Source organism: Aricia agestis, chromosome 15 (assembly GCF_905147365.1).
Source record: "Aricia agestis chromosome 15, ilAriAges1.1, whole genome shotgun sequence".
Classification (NCBI taxonomy): domain Eukaryota; kingdom Metazoa; phylum Arthropoda; class Insecta; order Lepidoptera; family Lycaenidae; genus Aricia; species Aricia agestis.
Window position 1 is genome coordinate 14,092,801 of NC_056420.1, and position 24,031 is coordinate 14,116,831.

Here is a 24,031-nt window from a genome sequence, read left to right on the forward strand (position 1 = left end):
TTTCATTGGAATTACATAGGTACCTATTACCAGTGACGGATTAAGACTACTTGATGCCCTAAGCAATCCATGCCTGATGCCCTATCCGTATCTCAACTAGAATCGGTCTTTGAACCTTTACTCTTCTGGTGCCCCTTAGACGTGATGCCCTAGGCAATTGCTTAATTTGATTAAGGGCTAATCTTCTTGAAAATCTAAATTGAAAAAGGGATAAATGATAAAAGATATTATTATTAATTTACTTTTAATAATTTTGGTAAACTGTATATAATTTAGCGCCATCTCTGTAAAGCTACTGAAAATAAAGTATTCAAAAGCGACAATAAATAATAAAAATTATTTGAAGCATGACCTCTACTGACCTAAACAAAGACTTCTATTTAAATTCTTTGGACCTAAACAGCACACAGCACACTATATCCTATTGGGAGGTATTACACGCATCATTATTATCACGATTCCGTAATAATATTGTTGGTGTAATAGGCCGAATCGCAGTATCACAGTACACTTGTGAATCGCGTGATACTAGAATCATGATAATATTGATGCGTATAATACCTGCCATTCAACCAAGGTAGGAATAATAGTGTTCTGTGAATGAAAGTATTAGACCTATCAATGTAACTATTATTTATAAGTAGAAATAAAATTATAATTGATTAAATGCAGCAAAGTACCAATCTTCCTACGCTAATTCTAGTCCATATTAAATATTTTTTCCACATTATAAACTCCATTTACTATTTAAATTTTATTATTTATATACAACATACTTTAAGAAAATATAATTTGTATACCTATAACGTAATTACAGTTATTTATAGTGAACAGGGAATAAAAACAAGACATTATGTTATATTTTACTATTTATTTATGCTAAGTATGCTAAAGTGATTTATAAAAACTGTAGAATTATTAGAAAATACTGCAATGCTTACATTTTTATTATATGTAAGATGTGTTTCAATTTTTGTACTAAAACAATGTTCGTAAGTACCTACTTGTTTTTTTTTTTAATTTAATCCAACATACAAATCTACCATAAAATGCATAACAATAATATGTAAATGCTACATATATTTAAAAAAACTGAATTATTAATTTTATTAATAATTCCACAGTTTTATTTTCATCTCTATGAAAAAAATTAAGCTTTATAAACATCTGTATGCTTGTAATTGACTTTCTTGTCCAGACCCATCAGCTGGCGGATAATAAACTCTGGGAGAAGTTTATGCTTCCACCTCCTGGGCAACGGTGTGTGATTGGCCTTCTCAAGTTTGCTGGCAACATACTGTTCAGCGGAAAACTCATTAGCTTGTTTTACTAAAGCATACAGCTCATTTTGAAATATCTTCTCTCTTTTGATGCGGCGGTTTTTTCTCACCTGAAATTATAAAATATGTTTTTTAAGTCCGTGTAATTAGAGATGTCTACTAAGTAAGAATAGTTTTTGTTTTTGCATTTTACTAAGTTAATACCTTGATAGTGGGAATTACAGACACAATAGATTTTCAATAGTTATGCAACACCCGGGTGCTGCTTGGGAGTTTTTTTTTTATGAAATAAAAACTCCCAAGCGGCACCCGGGGCAAACAAGCAAACAGGTCACCTGATAGAAAGCAACTTCAGTCGCCCATGGACACTCGCAGCATCAGAAGAGCTGCAGGTGCGTTGCCGGCCTTATAAGAAGGAATAGGGGCGAGGGTAAGGAAGGGAATAGAAGGGTAGGGAAGGGAATAGGGTAGGGGATTGGGCCTCCGGTAAACTCACTCACTTGGCGTAACACAGCCATGCGCTGTTACACGCCGGTTTTCTGTGAGCCAGTGGTATTTCTCCGGTCGAGCCGGCCCAGTAGTGCCGAAGCATGGCTCTACCACGTAAAATGTTGATGGGTTATAGGTTAGGTTTGATGATATAATAATAACTTACTCGGGCCCAACGGTGTCTCATTCTTTTCCACAGCTTCCTTCTCTGATGTTTCTTCATTTTCTTTCTTCTTATGACTATCAATCGAATAGCAAGTTTCTCTTCTTGCTGAAGTGGTGGCAAGCCAATTTCATCCTTCTGCCATGTATCAATAAGGGGTAGTATAGAACGAGGATTTACGATAGGTGTGTATGTAAGTGGATCCTTTTTTATCTTGAGTCCATCAGTCTTCTCACATATTTCCAAGCCAATGTTGTGAGGGCTAAAGTAAATAGGTTTTGGTGTCAAGTCATATTTAGTGTTTTGAAGTTGAATCGGCTTCGGCTTTGTCTCCGTCAAAATAGATAGCGACGTCTTCAAGTTCAAGAAGCGCAGATCTGAAAAGTTGAGTATTATTTGAGATTAAAATAAGTGAAAAGATCATAATTCATAACCTAAAAATGTGAGAACTTACTTTTCACTCCACACCGCAATGAATTCATGATTACGTATGTTATTCACTTTTTGGCATAATAATAAGTGGTTGTTTTATGTATTTTATGTAAAAAATGCTGCGTGTTTTTAATAATTTATAAATAAAATCGGACAAATTCTATAAATTTAGAATACTGTCAATCTGACAACTGTAATGTCAACTGTCAGTTGTGTAGCATTTTTTTTTTTTTGCGCCCACAGCGCAGGCTATAGTCATTCGACCATAGGGACCGTGCACAGCGATGACACTGCCACTAGTGACCAGTAGCCGAAACTTTTGCGAAAAAATGTGCCATGGCTAATTGGACGCTGTTAAGCATTCGTGTACTAACCCACATAAAAATTACGTATTGAGTTATGAATGCAGTAATTATGTTCTTTAGATGATATTTTAGAACAAGACTGCATTCAAAATTAATCAACAAAGAAAATGGTGGGTTAGGACATTAATGCTTAACAGCGACCAATTATGGCTTATTGAAAAATGGAAGAAATTGATAAAAGCCGGTTAAAGCCAAAAACTTCTATTTATAGGTACTGAGGTAGACATACCATACGCATCAAATGATCCGCCGTTCCAATAGAGCTAATTCACACCGTTGCAGTCAGTATTCACTGAGGCGCTGTACGCGACGGTCGTATGCGAGTGTGTACGGTTAGCAAATAAATTTTTAAAACAAACTTAGTTTATTTTCAGATACTAAATGTAATTAAAGGGCAAAATGCTATCTTGTGTTATAAGATTTTGTAAAAAATATACAAACAAATCAAATAAATCTTCAGGGATTACCTTTCACAGGTAACTATCATAGTTGTTCACAATAGATGAATACACAATAATATCATACCTTTCCCACCCAGGGTATTATCTCGAGCACTCCTTTCTACCCAAAGCTGGAGTGTGTGTGTATATCAGAAATGATAATATCAGCTCTCGCCGCCTCAGCAATCTTGAGGTCATGGACCTGTCAAACTTATGACTCCGCATAGATTGCGACGACCACCCTCGCCTCTATGCGTGCCTATATAGGTCCCATAGTGGTGACCCCGAGACGGACCGACTCTTGGAGCACCTGCAAGCTGCTTCAGATTTTGTGCAGCGGCAGATCCCATCCGCAGAGATCATAATACCTGGCGACTTTAATGCCCACCACGCCGACTGGCTTAATTCCAGTAAAACTGATCATGCGGGGAGATCTGTCTGCAACTTTGCCCTTGCGAACGACTTGAGTCTTGACACAACTGGTTATTCGCCTACGCGAATCCCAGATGTGGATGGTCAGAATCCTTCCTTGTTCTAACAAGACCTCCTGCTGACTTCAAATCCTGACGGACAAATATCCGTAACCGCACCACTTGGTTCATCAGATCATTGCCTTGTTAGGAGTTCTGTGCCACTTACGACGGTTTTAAAACAGCTTGCTGTTAAATACCGTCGTGTGTGGCACTACAAGTCAGCAGACTGGGATGGGATGCGGTCGTTTTTTGCATTCTATCCTTGGGGGCACGTGTGCTTCTCGCCGGATGATCCCGACAACATTGCCAACTCTGTTGCCAATGTGGTGATGCAGGGGATGGAACTTTTCATTCCAACCTCTGTAGTGCCAACTGGCGGCAGATTTCGTCCCTGGTTTGGTTCATCCCCCAAAAAAGCTTCTCGCTGGAAGCAGGAGGCTTACCAATCCTGGGCCAACGCAGTATCTGCTCGGGATTTAAATACCAGCACACATAAAAAGGAGTACAACCTTACCTCTAGGTCCCTCAAGAAAGAGATTACTCGGGCAAAGCAACAGCACGTCAATAGAATTGGCAAGAGACTTGAGCGCCTCCCCTCGGGAACCCGTGCGTTCTGGTCTCTGGCCAGAGCTATTGAAGGAAATTTCTGCAAGCCAACCCAACCATTCCTACACGTAGGAAATGGATTGTTGGCCCAGGACGCAAAAGACAAAGCCGATCTTCTAGGCAAGCTCTTTGCGTCAAACTCGACCCTGGATGACGGGGGCAGAAACCGCCGACCATACCGCGATGCACGAGCATCATGTCGGATATTCGGTTTCATCAGCGCTTAGTGCGAAAAGCCCTCCGTTCCCTTGATATCCAAACGTCGAGTGGGCCTGACGGAATCCCGCCTATTGTGTTGAAAAAGTGTGCTCCAGAGTTGGCTCCGGTCTTGACGCGTCTTTTTCGGCTCTCCTATTCCACTGGCATCGTCCCGGCTACCTGGAAGACAGCCTTGGTGCACCCGATCCCCAAAAAAGGTGATCGCTCAAATCCTTCCAACTACAGACTAATCGCTATAACCTCTCTCTTCTCGAAGATAATGGAATCCATTATCTGCTGCTATCAAAGCTTCCATCATACGGGCTGCCCGAGAAATTATGTAAGTGGGTTACTAGTTTCTTAGCAGACAGAAGTCGTAGTTGACGGCGAATGCTCGGAAACTCAGTCTGTTGATGCTGGTATCCCTCAGGGCTGTGTGCTATCGCCTACTCTATTCATACTGCATATCAATGACATGTTACAAACCAACGGCATTCATTGCTATGCGGATGATTATAAGTACAGGTGATGCTGTATATACCGGCTCCTCTAATATTTCTCGGCAAAATGTCACTGAGAGTCGAAACGAACTTGTGTCTAAGGTGGAGAATTCATTGGGGAAGGTCTCTGAATGGGGTAGACGTAACTTGGTCCAATTCAACCCCGCCAAGACACAAGTCTGCGCGTTCACCACTAAAAAGTCACCAATGGTCGTATATCCTCATTTCGAGGGCACATCTTTAACCATCTCCCCTAGCGTTAAGATACTTGGCGTCAACATATCGAGCGAAGTCCAGTTCCGATATCATCTAGAGGCTAAGGCCAAATTAGCCTCGAAGAAGCTTGGTGTTCTTAACAGAGCGAGACAGTACTTCAGTCCGGAACAACGCCTACAACTCTACAAGGCGTGTTTAAGTTTAATTAATATTATTATAAAAAAATAAACTTAATAACAAAAAAAAATCTTAAGTTATGTAATAGACTTTTTTGCAGTCAGTACTTGCGGGCGTTTGATCTTCGGGCAGTTGCGTTCGGTATGACCGAATGTCATAGGCCTGCATCCTTGTCACTCTTGTTACAAAATAATATTGGCATCTCGCACTTGACTACGTAGATACTTTTAGTTTCTGTGTAGTAGTAATGTTTTGAATGTATTAATGTTTTAGGCTACGAATAATAAAGGTCGTAGATCGTAGGTTTTAGGATTGCTTTTCAAATGATATTTCGTAGGGTACACCACTTCTACCTCAGTTTAAATAGAATTCTTTGGTTAAAGCCTTCCTAAATTTTAAAAAAGTCCCATGAATGTTATGTGAAAACACTGAATTTTGTAGATTATAACAGTTTCATTTATGATGAACACAACATGAAGTTAATATTATAAACCTAACCTATAACCGTTGCTTCTTTCAGTAAACATCCAAACTGACTTCCATCTAAATATTATTACTTACATACATAAGCACCGCTCATGTATGTAACCTACAATTTTTCCTGGCGAAGAAAATCAAGAAAACTCTTTTAAAATAATTTAAAGATTTCAAAGACATCAACTAGAATGCAATAAGTTGCATCAAAAGTAAGGATAATTTGGAGAAGTCCTGCCAGGAGTTCAGGATAGTGTTGAACATGAACCATCTTGTCAAAGTGTTGGTTCTCAGAAGGATGATTCTTTAAGGTTGGGTTGCACCAACTAACTTTAACTATAACTGTAACTTTAACTATAACTTTAACTACAATTCAAAATGTCAAATCTTTGGTTAAAGTTAAAATTAGGACGCTATCAAGACGCCATAACCATAACCATAGAGCTCGACAAGGATTTAAATGCACGTGGCGAAAAAAGGAACTAACGCTGTCATCATACAAAAACGTCAGTTTTGACAGTTTTCCTTTACCAGCAGCGCCCCCGCCCACGTTCATTTATAACCTTGTTGGACCAGCTGTCATCTGTCAATTTCTCCGGTCAAAGTTAAGGTTAAAGTTAAATTTAGCCTTAACTATAACCATAACTTTAACCTTAACTTTAACCACGCCTCTGGTGCAACCCAACCATAAAGTTTTTAGCATTTGTTGCGGCAACAGAAATGCACAATCTGCGAAAATTGAAAAAAGCCTAACCATAGCGGTTCATGACATACAGCATGGAGACAGACATACAATTAGTAAGTTTACAGCTAAGCATATTAATTAAAATTAGTACGAGCTTTTTTCCTCTCTTTTATTTATTAAAAAATCGGCTAAGTGCGAGTCAGACTCTCGCACGAAGGGTTCCGTAAACCCGTACAAAGCGAAGGTAGGGCAAACATAGTGTTTTTTTTTTATGGGAGGCCCCCTTAATTATTAATTTTATTATTAAATATTAAAGTACACATAATAATATTATTGAGGATTTTGTGAAAATTTTATGTAAGTATCTGCATGTTGCCATTATAGATTAAGAGCCAAAAGGGCCAAAAAGATCACGTTTCCTATATGGGAGCCCCCCTTATATATTAAGTTTATTTTGTTTTTTGTATTTGTTGTTAAAGCGGCCCTAGAAATACAGCCTGCAGCCTGGGAAAATTGTAAGTATATAGAATCTAATTTATAGAGAATTTAATAAGCTTTAATGTCATCATAGAATATTTTTGCTACAAAGCATCGTTTTTTAATTATTGGCGAAAAACCAGAATGAGACCTCTGTCACCCCTCCCTCCGGCTCACCTCCTAGACGTCAGGACTTTTAGTACTTATGTTTTGTAAGTAACCACACTGAATAAGTTCCTGCAGAAATTGCTTAGGTCGCATTCTACAACTACTTTGTTCACTGAGCTATATGGGATTTCTCCTTTATCTCGAGCAGTCGGTTAAATCGTGATGACATAACAAACTGACAAACAAACTTTAGCATTTATTAGTATGGATACAATAATCGTCAGCATTGACCTTATGAATATTTTAACTTCTCAGAGCTACCTCACTCGTTTGCGAGCCGGCACCATTGTCATTTTAATGCTAATTGTTTTAATAATTGAAAATAAATTATTTATCTCTAATTGTGAAAATTACGATACCAAGGGAAAGCCTTTCTAGTTCACAGAAATTAATGGTTTCCTTATATTGTGACAATACTTTCTTAGTCTTATAATAATCTCATCAAAAAAAAGTATTTTTTTTTTCAAAAATTAAGACTACTGAATTAAACGTGAAAATAGTACTTACTCAAAGATTTCGTTCCATACCGTACTTACTATGCTTAACTAATACAGCCTAAATACAGCCCAAGCTTACTAAAATGTGTGTGAATTGCATCAGTTAGTGCGAACGCTCATGTGTAACGCGACAGTCTTAGGACAGACAGAACAAAAATATGTTTGTTATTTATTAATAGCTGGTATTAAACTATGTAGAAAACAATATGAAGATGCGTACAATCTGCATGATACATGTTTTTTGTACAGCAATCGCCTGTCTTAAAACTGTCGGGCGGCAGTAATTAACCAGCAAAATTATATGATCGATCTGCTCTTTTCAGGTTTTTTTGTTTTAAAAACAAAAATATACCAGACAAAGAACAATTCAGCTAGAAATCATGTTACAACTTACATGACCTAACGTCGTTAACATAACTTTAGACAGATAATTAAATATAATTCGCTAATTATTATTTATTAATTTAATGTTCGCCCCGTACATACGTAGTTGGCAATTATTTTACTAAATTAGTTACACCACGTTAGGTATAACAAAGCTATTTTTTGAATTTTTGATGCAATATGTAATCATACCATAGGTAGGTAGGTTACTTCGTCAGAATTGCGACTTTTGACGTTGTATGTTTATAACATTTGCGAGTATACTTACTTTTATTTTTAGATTAAAGTTAATTTTCATCGATTTATTTATAATCTTTTTGTGGAGGACTAACAACCAAAATCACTTCTATACAGAACTGAACAAACGAAAGTGAATAAGCATTGAATGCTGCAAAGTGTGTAACGAAGTTTGAAGGAAAATTTCTAAAGTTCACAAAAGCACATTGTCTCCTGACGTTCAAAATAACAGACACACCATAGAAATGAATAAATATTTAACTACATTTTGTATTATAAAAACGGTTGAGCAATAAGGAAAAGTCGCATTTCGCGGCGAGCGATAAAATGTACGAGTTCAAAGATGGACTGGATCATGCACAGTATTTGGACTCCAAGGATCCTCTGGGGGCCTTCCGAAAGAGGTTCTACTTGAGGGAAGACACCGTCTACCTGTGCGGCAACTCCCTCGGTCTAGCCTCGAAGGACGCAGAAAACTCGCTATTCAATGTACTCGACGAGTGGAAGTATGAAGGCGTCCAGCTGTGGAGTCAAAACAACAACAAATTCCTCAAATATTCCGCGTACCTGGCAAAGTTAATGGCGCCGCTAGTGGGAGCGGACGCCAAGGAAATAGCGCTCTCTGGATCGACGACGGTGAGCATACACCAGTGCATCAGCACCTTCTACAAACCGAGGGAGGATAGATATAAAATACTAGTCGACGACGTTAATTTCTCGTCCGACAGGTACGCCGTGGACAGCCAAGTGAGACTAAAAGGATACGATCCGGCAGAAGCAGTCAAAGTGGTGAAGTGTAGAGGAAGGTTTATGAGCGAGGACGACGTAATATCCGCCATGACTCCAGAGGTAGCGCTCGTACTCCTCCCAGTCGTATACTACAGGTCTGCTCAGATTCTGGACGTTAAGAGAGTCACCGATGCGGCCAAATCGAGGGGAATTTTCATCGGATGGGATATGTGTCACGCTGCTGGAGTCATCGACTTCGATTTGAGGTATCTGGACGTAGATTTTGCTGTGTGGTGCACGTACAAATACCTCAATGGGGGCCCTGGTGCGCCATCCGCCTTGTACATAAACAAGAAACACTTCCACCTCACGCCCGGGATGTGCGGTTGGTTCGGCAACCGAGTGGAGACCCAGTTCAAATTGAACCAGGAATTCGACCACAAAAAGGACGCGAACGGCTGGCAGATCGGCACGCCGCATCTGCTCTCGATGGGTCCTCTGGAAGGATCCCTCAAGATGTTTCTAGAGGCCGGCATGACGAATGTGAGACTGAAGTCTTTGAAGATCACGGCGTACCTGATGTATTTGTCTGATCTGAGGCTGTCCTACTACGGTTTCGACATCGGAAACCCGAGGGAGGATGATAGGAGAGGTGGCCACGTTTGCTTGAGGCATCGTGAGGCTTACAGGATCTCAATAGCCTTAAAAAATATGGGGGTAGTCCAGGATTTTCGACCACCGAACGTAATAAGAATCACGCCGGCAGCTCTCTACACATCATATGAGGAGGTATACAGAGTGGTAGAGATGATCCTATTGATTGTTAAAAACGAAACCTACAAATCTATCTCTACAAGACGAAGTGTTGTAGTGTAATCGTTGTATGTGGTTGTAAATTTAAATTAAAATTTTAATGTACAGAACTTTGTGTAATGTCCAGATTACTGAATTAACGTTTATTTATTCATTTTAAAAGACTAATGAATGTGCGTGAGTATTTATTGTGTGTTGCCGAATAAAGTTAAATGAAAATTGAATATACTGGATATTGTTTTTTCTAATTTCCAATCCCCCACAAAAGAGTCCAAATTATTGTTTAAATAAAAACTAAACAAAAACTAATCTATTTTGTTGTATTAATTGTCATATCGCCGTACTCAGAGACTGTTAATTTTAAACAAAACCTAATATTATGCATTTAGCAAGGCGCCAGATTATCAGATACAAATTGGTAGGTGGTGTAATGCCCAAACTATTGAAGTGGAATCCACTCAGGTGACTGTGGGCTCCACAGTCCCTGATATTCTGTGGACCCATTTTGGACGCGTTGGACAGACTACGTCTTGAGGCCCACAGTAAACAATAATAATATTAAGTGTAATAAATGTATAAGTTGTGTATAAGATTATTAATAATAATAAAAATCTTTCGAATTCTTTGAATTTTCTAGTAGAGAACGTAAGAAGTATTGCGAAATATTTTATACATAAACATAGTTGTGTACCTATAAATAGTTATAAAAATTATGTTGAAACACAAGGACAATTAACTCCCACCGTTTTATTACGAAGACATACAAAATCATAATAAGTCGCACTTAGGGAAAAATTGTATGCTGCTAAATTGCTTAAAATAATTAATAAAAGTAATTAAAGTCGTCTAAGTACCCACAAAGAAAAAACAATAAAGCGAAAGAAAGATGTATTTTTTTTTTTACTTTATGGGGAGATCGTAGACGGCGCCCATTCAGTCGGCATGGCCGCGCCCGCGCATTGCCAGTCGACTGACTGTATGGGCGCCGCAGACTCGATCACACAAAAAGTGTGTCGTCTGCGATCTCCCTAAGTTTATTTTAAGTAGAAAAGTAAGTTTAATTAGAAAATTATTTTATAACAAAAAATTGAACCCGACTTCCAAGGTAAAAACGATATACGTGGGAGAGCCATGCTTCGGCACGAATGGGTCGGCTCGACCGGAGAAATACCACGTTCTCACAGAAAACCGGCGTGAAACAGCGCTTGCGCTGTGTTTCGCCGAGTGAGTGAGTTTACCGGAGGCCCAATCCCCTACCCTATTCCCTTCCCTACTATCGCCTATTCCCTTTCCTACCCTCCCCTATTACCCTATTCCCTCTTAAAAGGCCGGCAACGCACTTGTAGCTCTACTGATGCTGCGAGTGTCCATGGGCGACGGAAGTTGCTTTCCATCAGGTGACCCGTTTGCTCGTTTGCCCCCTTATTTCATAAAAAAAAATATATCTTAAAATGACCTAAAAGTATGAAATAATTATTTTTCTTCATTAGTGCCTTTTTCAAAATTCGACTAAATTTCAACGAATTCTGTACTCAATTTTCATTCGTTTAAAGTCGATACCAGCCAAGAACTGAGATACTTGACATAGAACTTAGCCAGTACCTACCGCTAAACAACATTTTAACCACTATGAGTGTTTTGATAAATTTCAAGGATTTCCCTCGATTGCTCATAGATCATCAGCTCACCACTTTTGTAACTGTTTTACAAAATTAAGATTATATCCTAGTATAAGAATACAAGAATTTTGAAAATCGGTCCACAAACAGCGAAATAATCATCAAAAACATCTGCTTCGATGCAAAATATCACAAAAAGTACCAATAATTGGGTCATAATGTGATGACCCATGGTATAATTATGGTTATGATGATGATGATCAATCAAATTGATGTGTTGGTCTATGCTTTCAGGTGTATAAACAACGCCGAAATCTCCGAACATGTATCTATAAGGATTCAAAAGTTCTGTTCGGTACCTTCGGATCCAGGGTATAACCTGGTGCGAAGTCTTACTTTTTGGTAGCATTTACCTCGAATGCTTCAGAAAAAATTGAAATCACTATATGTTTCTATACAAATTTCAAGGATTCCTCATGAATCCCATCATCAGATCACCACTTTTGTGAACATGGTACCAAGCTCGGATTTAACCCTGAACAACAACAAAATAATCATGAAAATCAGTCTACAAACGGCGAAGTTATGGTGGAACATACAAATAAAATATATAAACAGACGAACTGCATATAACCTCCTTTTTGGAAGTCGGTTAAAAATTTATTGTAGATAAGTTTGCTCCGAATTGGAACACACTTCATCAGATGTTATTTAAGAATTCAGATTTTTGTGAATTTATATTAGTTGCTTGTTTTTTACATGAGCCCTGTCGCCACTGCAATTTGCCTTGATGATGTATTGTATGGTATTGTGACTCCTACGCTACGCATTAGAATTTAGAGTAAGTACCCCAACCATGCTGCCAATAAAATATTGAAATACAAGCACCGCTTGCCAAGTAGCAAAACCCTAATCAATGTGATCAAGGTTGATGCTCTCATTTGCTATTGCTACGGAAAGGTGTCTAAATAAAACAACACAGTCACAATTTATTCTCATTTATTTTCACATTAACAAAATAGTAGAAGTTGAGCGAATATAAAATGTACTGTAACAACAATAAACTCTGAGAGTATGTACAGTGAACAGTGCGGGGACACGACAACCAACACTAAACACTTAGATAACGTTCATAAGATTGAATTGAAGCGTTTTAGTCATAAGTCAATCTTAGTCTAGGACGAGCTTAGATGTGTAAGTTAGGATATTTAAATAATAATCGACCAAGTGCGAGTTGGACTCGCGCACGAAGGGTTCCGTACCATTAATAGAGCAAAAATAGATAAAAATTTGGTTTTTGTATGGCCCCCTTAATTATTTATTTTATTTAAATTTTATCATCAAATTATAAAAACAACTGAGTACTTATTTTGTGACCATTTCAAGTGCCTACCTATTGCCATTAAGTATCAATAATGCATCGAGCAAAAAATAGCAAAAAATTAAGTTTGTTGTATGAGATCTTAAATATTTAATTTGTTTCCTTTTTAGTATTTGTTGTTATAGCGGCAATAGATACAAACAATCTCTGAAAATTTCAGAAGTCTAGCTATAGTGGTTCTTGAAATACAGCCTGGTGACAGACAGACGCACAGACAGACATCGAAGTCTTAGTAATAGGGTCCCGTTTTTACCCTTTGGGTACGGAACCCTAAAAAACAAACGTCAAACATATTAAGTAGGTATTTAATATGTAACCTCCACCTTTTTGAAAAAAAATTGGTAAGTAAAAAATTAATTTTATTTGCTACATAAGACAACAAGTTGCATAATGCAGTACCTATTGAGTTAAACTTGTAATAAAAAGTCTTGCAGTCTGCAGCCATTTTCAAAGTATGCTACGCGGAGCTCTGGGGCTTCGCAAGCGATACACAAATTATTGTTTTGAGAAATATCATTAGACATCAGCTGCATGGAGGCAAAAAATTTGAAAACAAAACATTTTTGGGATCCGTCAAAAAAGTCACTTTTTAGTTTGAGAACCGCTGGTCTATTGATGTAAATAATAATAATTATTAGTAAACCATATGACGTCTTTTCGAAATGAAAATTCGTTTATTAATTAAACCGTATATTTTTAGGGATAAAAAGTACCTGTACGTCCTTTCCCAGGACTCAAAGTACAATTATCTCCATACTAAACTTCAGCAAAATGGATTCTGTGGTTAAAGCATGAAGAGGTAATAAGAGGTATAGACAGACAGACAGACATGCTTTCACATTAATTATAATGTTAGTATGGATATGAAAATAATATTATGACCTCAACCATGCCTCAACCTTACCTATTAATCATGACAGGTCTAGTGATGTGACCAACTTTATCGATATTTGGTAAATAACATAATATTATTGTATTAATTTTTGTTGCACATTGTTCCTATTATTTGTATTTATTTTTATCGTGCAATTATTATGAAGATGAAATATGATACAAACACATCTAAGCTCGTAAGGAAACACGTGACGTACAGAGGTAAAATAAAGTTCCATTTAGAAAGAAAGACCTACGAATAATGAAAATAATGAATTTAATGCAGGGCGAATGTTTTATGATGATTTGAAGATTTGTAAAGTTTTATTTGTTTTAAAAACATAATATCAGAACTTAATAGTCGAGAAAAGCCGATATTATTAGAAAAAAACTTTTTTTGCTAATTTATATTCGGATAGCTTTATTTTACCCCATGTGTCATTTCAATTAACTAAGCTTAAGAGAAGTAAAGGGAAGACGATTGTTAACAAAATTAGTTTTATATTTACGCACTAATACCTATAGAACAATAGTGAGACAGCCTTTCGAAGTGGATATACATTAATATTGTGCAAATATAATAAGTAACATTGATTTTATAACATTGAAACATTTCTCTTAAACTACAACAGGACATAAATTATAACTACGCATAAGATCGTTTTATATTATTTACAAGACATGACACAACCAGTCACCGAAGAAATTGCACGATACGGACGAGTTTTACGGGAAATTCGGGCAATATATTGTTGTCTCGCTTTAACTTAATATACTTCTGCCCCGTTTCCGCCAATACACATTTGTATTGTCGAAAATGAGGCGGCAATATTTGAGACAGATAGTATTATGAAACAACAATAGGACATCGGGGTGCTACAATATAAATAATATTTTTACATTTATTTTCAAATAAACTCAACGTTAAATATTTCAAAAATATATTATACTTACTAGAAAATGCATAAAGATTTTAAATATTTGTAATAAAAAGACAGTAGCAATAGTATCGCAGTATAAGTAAATATAATTTTCATTGCGATCAAAGTATATTTGTAGTTAGTATAAGTATTATAATATATTTATTTGCTATAGATTTTGTAGAACATTTTTGTATTGTCTTTAGTTTAAAATATATGCATTTTTATGAAATATTTCGAGTACACCTAGCTTTTATCTTGGCATTATACTTTTGTAGATTTTAGATTTCATTTTAGACCTATGATTGTACTTATCGATCGAATCATACGTTGTAATAAAAAGTATGATTTTCTTATTTTTTAAGGCTTTATTCTATGTATAGAGTATAGGGAAAATCGAAAATTATTTTAAATACAATTTTGCTTTTTCAACGCGCCTGTATTTAGGCATCTCCTTACATTTAATATAGTAAAATTGTATGATACAGTACATAAATGAGCTTTGAAAGATAGAATTGCACAAATGTATAATTTTGAACATTAGAATGATATAACAAATAGATCTTAACTCTAAGGACCCTAAATGAATAAATACTGTCTTACTTACAACAACTTTAACACTAAATGACATAGAAAAGGACGTAGAAAAGACTTAAGACGAATTCTCACTATAGTAAATCACTTGAGTTTTATAAGAGCAAGAATTATCGTCAGTATTACAATAATTACCTGTAGGAGGTTTCTCGCACAGCACACGCAACAGATTAACATTTAACAATCTTACCATGCTAAGATGTACAGTAAAATTTTCCAAATTATTACTCAAAGGTTCTAAACAACTTTCATAACAGCAGAGTTACTTCACATTCACAGAATAAACTGTGCTATGATTTAACTCTATGTCTTATGAAGATTGTGAAGTGATTTCCAAAATTTGCTTCATAAATTAAAAATAGATTTATAACTTATTGTTTAGGTAACTTTAGGATATTTAGACGTTTCTTTTTAGTAGCACTCATTATAAGGATTACTAAACATTAGCAAAAATATCATGTTGATTTATTTATGGAGCAAATTTTTAATCAACCTTATGTGGCACAAGGAATATTGAAATATATAATATGTTCTCTGTTTGAATTCTAATCCGAATATTTCGTCGCCTGAAAATTTTCGCTTGTCGCATGATAACAACATCAGAATTATTATTAAAAACGGAACTGATTGAATTTTTTAATGTAAAGGATTACTTCAAAACTAATAATACATAATTAGTCAAAAAGAGTTGGATGCTACAGTAATATATTAGTAAATATTTTTTCTTACAAAGTAATAAACGTCTCTACCTTTTACAATATTTTGATAGCATTATGATCAATACAAGATTTATAAAATCTGCAATTAAGAAATGATAGGAATATTTTATATTATCAACTAACGGCGGTTCCCAATATTTGATCTATCTCTGGTTTGGCCCTACTAGAGATAGGAATAACTCACTTTAGACATTAGAGACATATATTTTATGTCAATTGTGAGCTATTCCTATCTCTAGTAGGGCAAAACCAGAGATAGATCAAATATTGGGAACGGCCGTAATAAGATATTGTAGAAAAAAGTATTCAAACTTTTCAATAATAGGTACCGTCAACTATCTTTGACAGATGTTATTATTACTATATTAGATTTGAATGCTGTGGAGCTACAACTTTTTGGAATTGTGTTACACTTTCCCAGCGTTGCTATTATTGATTTTTAACATTCTATAGCGTTCCATTTCAAAAAGTCATATTCTAACAGAATTCGATTCTAATAACAATCATAGTCTTATATAAGTAATAGAAGAATTGCAATTTTAACATTTAATATCAACAAGGAACGGCAGGGAGCTTATAGCGTTCAACATCAACATCAACAATCACTGATTACAACAGCGAGTTACAATTAATGATAATATTATAAACTTACAGGGATGATTTAGCGCGAAATTAAAACGCCGCCATCTTGTAAAGTCACTAATGCTGCGGCCGCACATGCGTCTATTGTCACGAAGCTTCGTGCTATGGGACGATACCATTGGACGATCTGCATGTATCGTCCAATGGTATCGTCTAATAGCACGAAGCTTCGTGACGATAGACGCATGTGCGGCCGCAGCATTATAAGAAAGCTTCATATTTACGCCATCATTTCATTTGACATCTACATGCAATTACGAGAAATAAGAATTATCGTCCATTTGATTTGATCAACAACAGCATCCACGCTCTTTAAATAAATAAAAATAAAATATCTTTTTATTCAAAATGGGTATCGTGAATCGTGATACACTTTTTGAAAGTCGTAGAAAGAACGAAGAAACTAGGTTGCCTAACACCGGTTCGGGAACTACCCCGCCGAGAAGAACCTTAAAAATTCCATCCACGTGTTAAATCATCCTTGTAAACTCTCCGTACAACCGATTTATTCAAAAATCGAAAATATTATAATAATATGTATACGGTTAAAATTAGATATGTATGTTGGATATTATGTTTTGATGTCGATATGTTAGGAAAGGGAATGTCAAGGCCACAAGGAAAATATATCATACAAATTACTAAAGTAAGATCGGGGAGCACATAGAAATTCGTATGATCCATCGCTACCTGCCTCCTTCACCCGCGCACGTAATAATATATTGTTATTTCATTTCTACTAGCACATGACAAGATGACGTTTCATTTTCGTATGCGACAAGAAGCAATAGGTATAAATATTGCCGTGCTCCGCGACCAGACTATACTTAATATTAAAGGTGCCTAATTTGGAAAAGTCTCAATGAGTGTGACGAATGTTAATAATTGAACATTACGTATGATATAACTCCATCTAAGCGCTATATTACTCCTAAAACGAGGAAATATAACTATCATTTAAATATGTAGTAACCGCACACCATCACTAATTATAATATTTTATTATACTTAATAAATAAGAAAAATGTTTAAAAAAACATAATATTTTTACGTAATAGAATAAAAAAATTTGTAATAAAGATTAATAGTTCCTACTTTTAGATGGTTACATTCTTGTACTATTGGCATAGAAAATTTACAAAAATATAGCAAATTAAAAAAAAAACTATCTAAGCTTATTGGAAACATTAGAAACTTGGAATTCACAAACGTAAGATTGAACGAACAACAATTAACATAACACAAAAAAATAGTTTAACGGTTTATCGATACTCATTAACAACTGACAAAACACTTTCGATATTATGATAATATGCTGGTTACCCGCCGTCGATATCGACAACTACTGACCAAACTCTATCGATATAAATTATAACTGGTTATCGATATCGATAAACAAAATTTATTTATCGATAATCACCCAACACTACGTTACACGCTCTACTGATTACGTCCTACCAGTGGCGCGAGCGGCGCTAGCGGTGCGAGCGCGGCAAGGGAGGCGCGGCGGCGGCGCTGCGCGGCGGGCGAGGCGGGCGCGGGGGGCAGAGCCCCGGCCGACCCGCGCGCCGCACGGGGCTCCAGCTCCAGGGATAACGAGTACTGACGCTCCGGGTTGATGATGAGAGACCGGTCGAGGAGGAACTCGCACACCTGGTGAGCAGAGAGGTTAAGTTTAGATTTTTAGACCGCATTAGGCGACACCACGCTGCAGCTGAGCGACACTTTACGTTCCATAGCACTGACGTCTCGTGTCGCGTACCCTTTGATTTCATACATAGAATTTTTATGTTGTTATGTTCTGCTGCAGTGTTCCTACCATAAAGTTAATATACTTACCTAGCGGAATAGAGAAACAAAGGTCTGAGCAAGAGAGATGTCACTATCATTAACACTGCGTGGTAAAAAGAGACGACATGTGATACATGACAGCAGCACTCTTTTTTTGACGTCCAGTCTGCACGTGCCGCACGTTGACAATTTAATCTCATAGAAATCATGTTCAATCATGCTTGTGTAAGTGTATACGTAAACATATTTTAACACACAGATGTAAACCAATTTCGGTTACGTTTGACAGCTCGAGATTGTTGCTCTATTCCGCTAGGTATATTAACTTTATGGTTCTTACACCTAAAGTGGTCTCACCTTTACGTGGCAGGCCTATTTCGATAAGTATAATAATAATTTAGGACTGCAATATTATAAGACAAGAAACTCACTTTAGGATTGTGTTTGATGGTGGTGTAGGGAGTCTGCTGGAAGTTCCGTATCTCGCGGATCACGTGAGCTATCTGTAAATAGTAACAGCATGAATCAAATGTCGTCATCTTATTTACATTGATTTTTTAAAATAAATCATTTATACGTGGGAGAGCCATGCTTCGGCACGCATGGGCCGGCTCGACCGGATAAATACCACGTTCTCACAGAAAACCGGCGTGAAACAGCGCTTGCGCTGTGTTTCGCCGAGTGAGTGAGTTTACCGAAGGCCCAATCCCCTAACCCCTACCCTATTCCCTTCCCTACCCTCAACTATTCCCTTCCCTTCCCTACCCTCCCCTATTACCCTATTCCCTCTTAAAAGGCCGGCAACGCACTTGCAGCGACGGAAGTTGCTATCCATCAGGTGACCCGTTTGCTCGTTTGCCCCCTTATTTCATTAAGAAAAAAATCATTAAACAAAATGTCAATATTTTACAAATGTGTTGTACCACGAAAACTTCGCTGTCTGTTTTCCAGCGAGTCGCTTACATAAAAATAAGTCTTCAAATCTTGGTTTCCTTTTTTTGTATTATCTTAGCTTGTCTAGTCCTGAAGATTTCAAACATTAAAGAAGTTCATGTTCTAAAAATGCATCTTTTAGGCCTGAAATGTTAAATTGAAGACATTCAACACTATACAAACCATCCTCATCTTGGAGAAGTTGAGCAGGCCGTCGGGCGTGTAGTTAGAGGTGCCCTCCTCGATGAACGACAGATCAGAGAGGTACATGCCCAGGTACGGGATGCACGGCGGATCACTGGAAGATGTAACAATACAGGCTTAGAACGAAACGAGATCTCCATCTAAAAGGGTTATTTTTAGACACACTAGATAAGCCTAGAAGTAGCATCTATTACGCAGGTAAGACGTATAGGTACCTCATTGTACAACAAGCACATGTTGTATGATAAAAATTGCAGAAATCAACTTCACAAACAAACAAATCATTGACTCGAATGTCGTGGGTTCGATTAACGTGTTGGAAACAAGTCGTTTCCAAAGTTTGGTTAGGACAATGCAGGGTGATCACCTGAATGTCTGATAAGTGATAAGTAAGATGATGTCGGATGGGCATGTCAAGTCGGATCTCTAGCCAGTGGTGTCGGTCTTCCGTCCCACTGGGTTATGAGAGTAAAGGAATAGAGAGTGCTCTTGTGTACTGCGCACATACTTGGACACTATAAAATTACTCCTGCGTAACTAGCCTGGTTTCCAGACCAGCGTCACCGATACCGATGTGGGAGTCATTATTAAAATGTAAAATGAATTTAAAAGCTGAGTTACATAATATTTAATTATTATAAATCCTTTGACGTAATACAATATTATCATCAAAACCTTGACGCAGTTTGAACGTGCGTATATATTTACAGAAAGTCTGTGTTAGCTCACATTTTACTGTGTTGCAACCTGTTGCAACATATTATTTTAGTTGTTGCTAGATAGTGTACAAATCTATACTAATATTATAAATGCGAAAGTATCTCTGTCTGTCTGTCTGTCTGTCTCGCTTTCACGCCAAAACTAATGAACCGATTGTAATGAAATTTTGTACACATATAGTCTGAAGCCTGAAAAAGGACATAGGCTACTTTTTAACTAGAAAAAGGGGTTGTAAGGGGGTGAAAATGCGTAAATTTGTTCAAATTAAGTTAGTTCCAAAAATTCAAAACAGATGGCGCTAAGAGTTATTTACATCGCGCTATCGCTTGCTTTTAAAAGTTTCTATTCTAGTATTTTTCGATTCTTTAGATTGTTTTACACGATTTTCTATAAGTCACTACTCAGTACTTTATCTATGCAGTATGCAGTGACGTAACCTTAAACCTATGAATGATAAATTATAGCTGTTTATGGGTAAAGTTGTGTAATGGAGGGCTAAATAAGCTTTAAAATTTGGCATAAATAAAGTATAATTTAAAGTATAGAAACATTATGTGCTGTTTTTGGGTATTTTGATTTAAGGGGTTTTAGAAAGCTTTTAAATTTAACAACAATTTTGTTGACACCGCGCGCTATAAACTGAAGTCCACGCGGACGAAGTCGCGGGCAACAGCTAGTATTTAAATAAAGTACTTACTTATGCAACGTTTCTCTCAGAATGCGGAATCTATACTCAGACGACATCAACGTCTGCATTCTCTCTATCGACTGCTTGCTCTGTGAAGATAGAAAAACGATTCAAACACTTGTTTATTTGATTTAATTTTATTCTAACCGTATATCCTTTCACCTTAACTGAAACGTAATTTGAAATTTTATGAATGTAACTATTTATAATTTATATAAAGGATTGCAGGGCGTTCTGATAATGCTTCTGATAATTGCAAAAAAACTTGTCTTCTGTTCCATGAATACGTAGAACAAATGGCAATATGATATTTAATACAGAACTGACTTCAACCCACACTCATACAGGGTGTTTCAAATAAGGTATATTATACGGCGAAAGGGAGTAACTCAGGGGGTCATTCTGAGTAGTTTCTTGTTCTACGACTTTTGGAAATTCGCGACAAAACATTTTTCAGAGTAAATTTACGTGACCAACAAAGTTTATATGGAAAATCAATTTTTTTTCACGAATTTCCAAAAGTCGTAGAGCAAAAGTTGTTCAGAATGACGCCCTTTCGGCTTACTATACCTCATTGGATACACCCTATATAAGTAGTTCTAAAGTATATTCTGCCACTTACGGTCTTAGACACCTTCTCCCAGGTCTTCTTGAGGCGGAATATGGAGGAGTTGGAGAGCGCGGCGCAGATCTGCAGCACGCCGTTGTAGTTATGCAGGCACCGCGCGATGTCAGCCACCGCCGTCCACTTCTCGATGGCCGCTGCACGACCTGAGATTTTGATTTTAGGCTATTTAAGTTTGATGTCAGCAATATTATGTTTATTATTAGGATAGGCTTCCGCGATAGAGACCACCAGCGGCCTTAGCATGGCCACAGTAGAATTATGTGAAAGAATAGAAACACTGTACCTAGAGATAAACTAAAGGTTAGGTTAGGTTAGCCATTAGCCGTTGCGATCTTTACCGCGGCTAACCGCGACCGACGAAAATTCAAATAAGTAAAATGCCACTTTATGATATAGACTATAGTCTATATTGTCATAAAAATGGCATACAGCAGCAGCTGCTGCATACAGATTCTGTAGTACAGTGTTTATATTCTTATGTATTTCTGCTGTAGCCATGATGAATGAGCCAGGAAGAAGTTAGAAGACCAAAAAGAAAATAGATAGACAAAAAAAAAGAATAGACGAGATGTAGCTACCCAAATTAAAGAAATTAGCCCAGGACCGGATTCTTCCCGTCCTGAGCTAATTTCTTTAACTTGTTTCGAAATTCGGCGGTCAGCATGTTGAATTTCTATTCAACATGCTGACCGCCGAACTTCGATATGAAGAGGGCACTAGATGATGAGGAATATTAGGTTCGTTTGGATTGTTAGTGACTTCAAAAATAATTGTAGGGTCCCTATGCTCTGTGAATGAAGATATCACGAGAAGAGAAGACCATCATAAAATTGATAGTACATTTAATGAACAAAAAATAAGAGATACAAAATTCACTTATTACTAACGTAACTTGTTAAAGTTGGCTCTCATTTTTTTAACAAGTCTTGTAATGTTGCAATAACAAACGTGCTTAGTATTTACCAGCAATAGTGAATTTCCTGAGAATCTCAGAAATCACCAGATTGGAGATGTGATTGAAGTGGCTGGTCATCATCAGAATGTGTGGAGCCCGAGTCAGCTTGTCGTCTTTGGCCCACGCTTGTCCAAGGAACTCCCTGAAAACAATAAAAAGGTAAACTAATAATATTATTGGAACGAAGTTCCTTATCGCGCGTTGCAAAAGGGGCTAAACGAAAAGTTCTAACAACACAGAAGTGTCCAGTGTAAATAGGTTTTTTGTACAGAAGAAATTCGTTCCATCCGGGTGTCCCTTGACACTTCTCAAGTTTTATACTTACTTCTTATGTTACTAAAGTATATACTATCAGAGAAGTTGATTCCTAGACAGATGGCGGACCTTAGTAATTTGGTCGCGTTACGTCAAAAACATCCGACCGATCACAGATAACATTGAATTATTGACATAAGTCGACGAAATAACGTGGGTCTGTCAACTGCCTAGGAATCAATTTACTCGATGGTACATTCGTTAGGCCTGAGAATAGGTTTTTGTGAACTTCCTATATTCATACTAGTAATAATTTATATAGCAAAACAACATTAGCCGGGTCAGATAGTTATCTAAAATGAATGACTGTTATGTGTTACTTACTCGCTATGAATGGAGCTAAATATCTGGTAATCCAGGTAAGTCATTTGCTCAGCAATCTCGAGCGCCGATAGAGTTTCGATGGTATCCTTAGATGGAACCTAGAGTATTAAAAGTTCAAGTTAGCGAAAGAATAATTTTCCATTATTTTTCTGACATATATTTTTTAATGAAATAAGGGGGCAAACGAGCAAACGGGTCACCTGATGGAAAGCAACTTCCGTCGCCCATGGACACTATCATAGGACATATTTTATATAAAAAACTATTATTTAATTCCATACTTACTCGTGGTGGGGCAAGTAAAGCTTGCAGATCTACAGGTCTGTTCGGAGCACGCTCAAGGAGTCGCAGCAGCTGGGCGGCAGACTTGTGTTCCGCCGGCAGCAGGCCCGGGCTGCTCTCGATCTCCATGAGGAAATCCATGGTCATGGTCCGCAGCTTCTCGTCAGACCAGAAGTCGGAGGAATGTTTTGATATCCAATGCCTAAAAATGAACAAATGTGTATGTCATTTTAACACAACATACAAAATTCACAAACGTATCAATTTAACAAAACATACACATTAATTGACTTCTATGGCTCAGGGGTAGAGAGCGTGGTCAGCGCTCAAGCCGGGAGTCGCGCGTTCGAATCCCGCCGATGGAACAAAAAGTTTTCAATGTTCCTGGGTCATAGATCCATACTTACCTACTATAATATATTAATTTATGCGAAAGTGTGCCTGTCTGTCTGTCCGTCTATGTGTCGGTCTGTTACCTCTTCACGCCCAAACCGCTGAACCGATTTTGCTGTTTGGCATAGAGATACTTTGAGTCCCGGAAAACGACATAGGACACTTTTTTAACCGACTTCCAATAAGGAGAAGGTTACTCAATTCGACCGTATATATGTTCTTTTTTTATCCCGAAATGAACGGTTTC

At 37.2% G+C, this 24,031-nt stretch overlaps 3 protein-coding genes across 3 annotated transcripts in view; 1 reads left to right on the plus strand and 2 right to left on the minus strand.

Moving 5' to 3' along the window:
• Positions 1-1,095: 1,095 nt before the first annotated feature.
• On the minus strand, positions 1,096-2,544 carry LOC121734342. The gene is made up of 3 exons (XM_042124875.1): positions 2,387-2,544; positions 1,936-2,309; positions 1,096-1,390 (listed from the first exon to the last, which is right to left on the minus strand). Exons 1-3 carry the CDS (start codon positions 2,412-2,414, stop codon positions 1,151-1,153), a joined length of 642 nt encoding a protein of 213 aa, XP_041980809.1. The 5' UTR covers positions 2,415-2,544; the 3' UTR covers positions 1,096-1,150.
• Positions 2,545-8,588: 6,044 nt separating this feature from the next.
• Positions 8,589-9,866, plus strand: LOC121734264 (kynureninase-like). The gene has a single exon (XM_042124756.1). The coding sequence runs from the start codon at positions 8,589-8,591 to the stop codon at positions 9,864-9,866; it is 1,278 nt and encodes a 425-aa protein (XP_041980690.1).
• An 8,117-nt stretch (positions 9,867-17,983) lies between these two features.
• Positions 17,984-24,031, minus strand: part of LOC121734263 (ras-specific guanine nucleotide-releasing factor 1-like) — a 38,790-nt gene continuing 32,742 nt past the window's right edge. Inside the window, exons 27-34 of the mRNA XM_042124755.1 lie at positions 23,395-23,593; positions 23,110-23,207; positions 22,479-22,612; positions 21,510-21,658; positions 20,897-20,976; positions 19,459-19,573; positions 18,774-18,845; positions 17,984-18,204 (exon numbers count right to left, since the gene is read on the minus strand). Coding sequence (XP_041980689.1) covers positions 17,992-18,204; positions 18,774-18,845; positions 19,459-19,573; positions 20,897-20,976; positions 21,510-21,658; positions 22,479-22,612; positions 23,110-23,207; positions 23,395-23,593 — 1,060 coding nt within the window. The 3' untranslated portion in view covers positions 17,984-17,991. The remainder of the gene's footprint in view (positions 18,205-18,773; positions 18,846-19,458; positions 19,574-20,896; positions 20,977-21,509; positions 21,659-22,478; positions 22,613-23,109; positions 23,208-23,394; positions 23,594-24,031) is intronic.

What these genes read in the sequence shown, in the direction of transcription:
- LOC121734342 (XM_042124875.1), bottom strand. Translation starts at nt 2,414, where the DNA reads ATGAATTCATTGCGGTGTGGAGTGAAAA. An exon ending in ATTGCGGTGTGGAGTGAAAA is followed by an intron (nt 2,310 to 2,386) that starts GTAAGTTCTCAC and finishes TCAACTTTTCAG; the next exon opens with ATCTGCGCTTCTTGAACTTG. An exon ending in TGAGACACCGTTGGGCCCGA is followed by an intron (nt 1,391 to 1,935) that starts GTAAGTTATTAT and finishes TTATAATTTCAG; the next exon opens with GTGAGAAAAAACCGCCGCAT.
- LOC121734264 (XM_042124756.1), top strand. Translation starts at nt 8,589, where the DNA reads ATGTACGAGTTCAAAGATGGACTGGATCATGCACAGTATTTGGACTCC.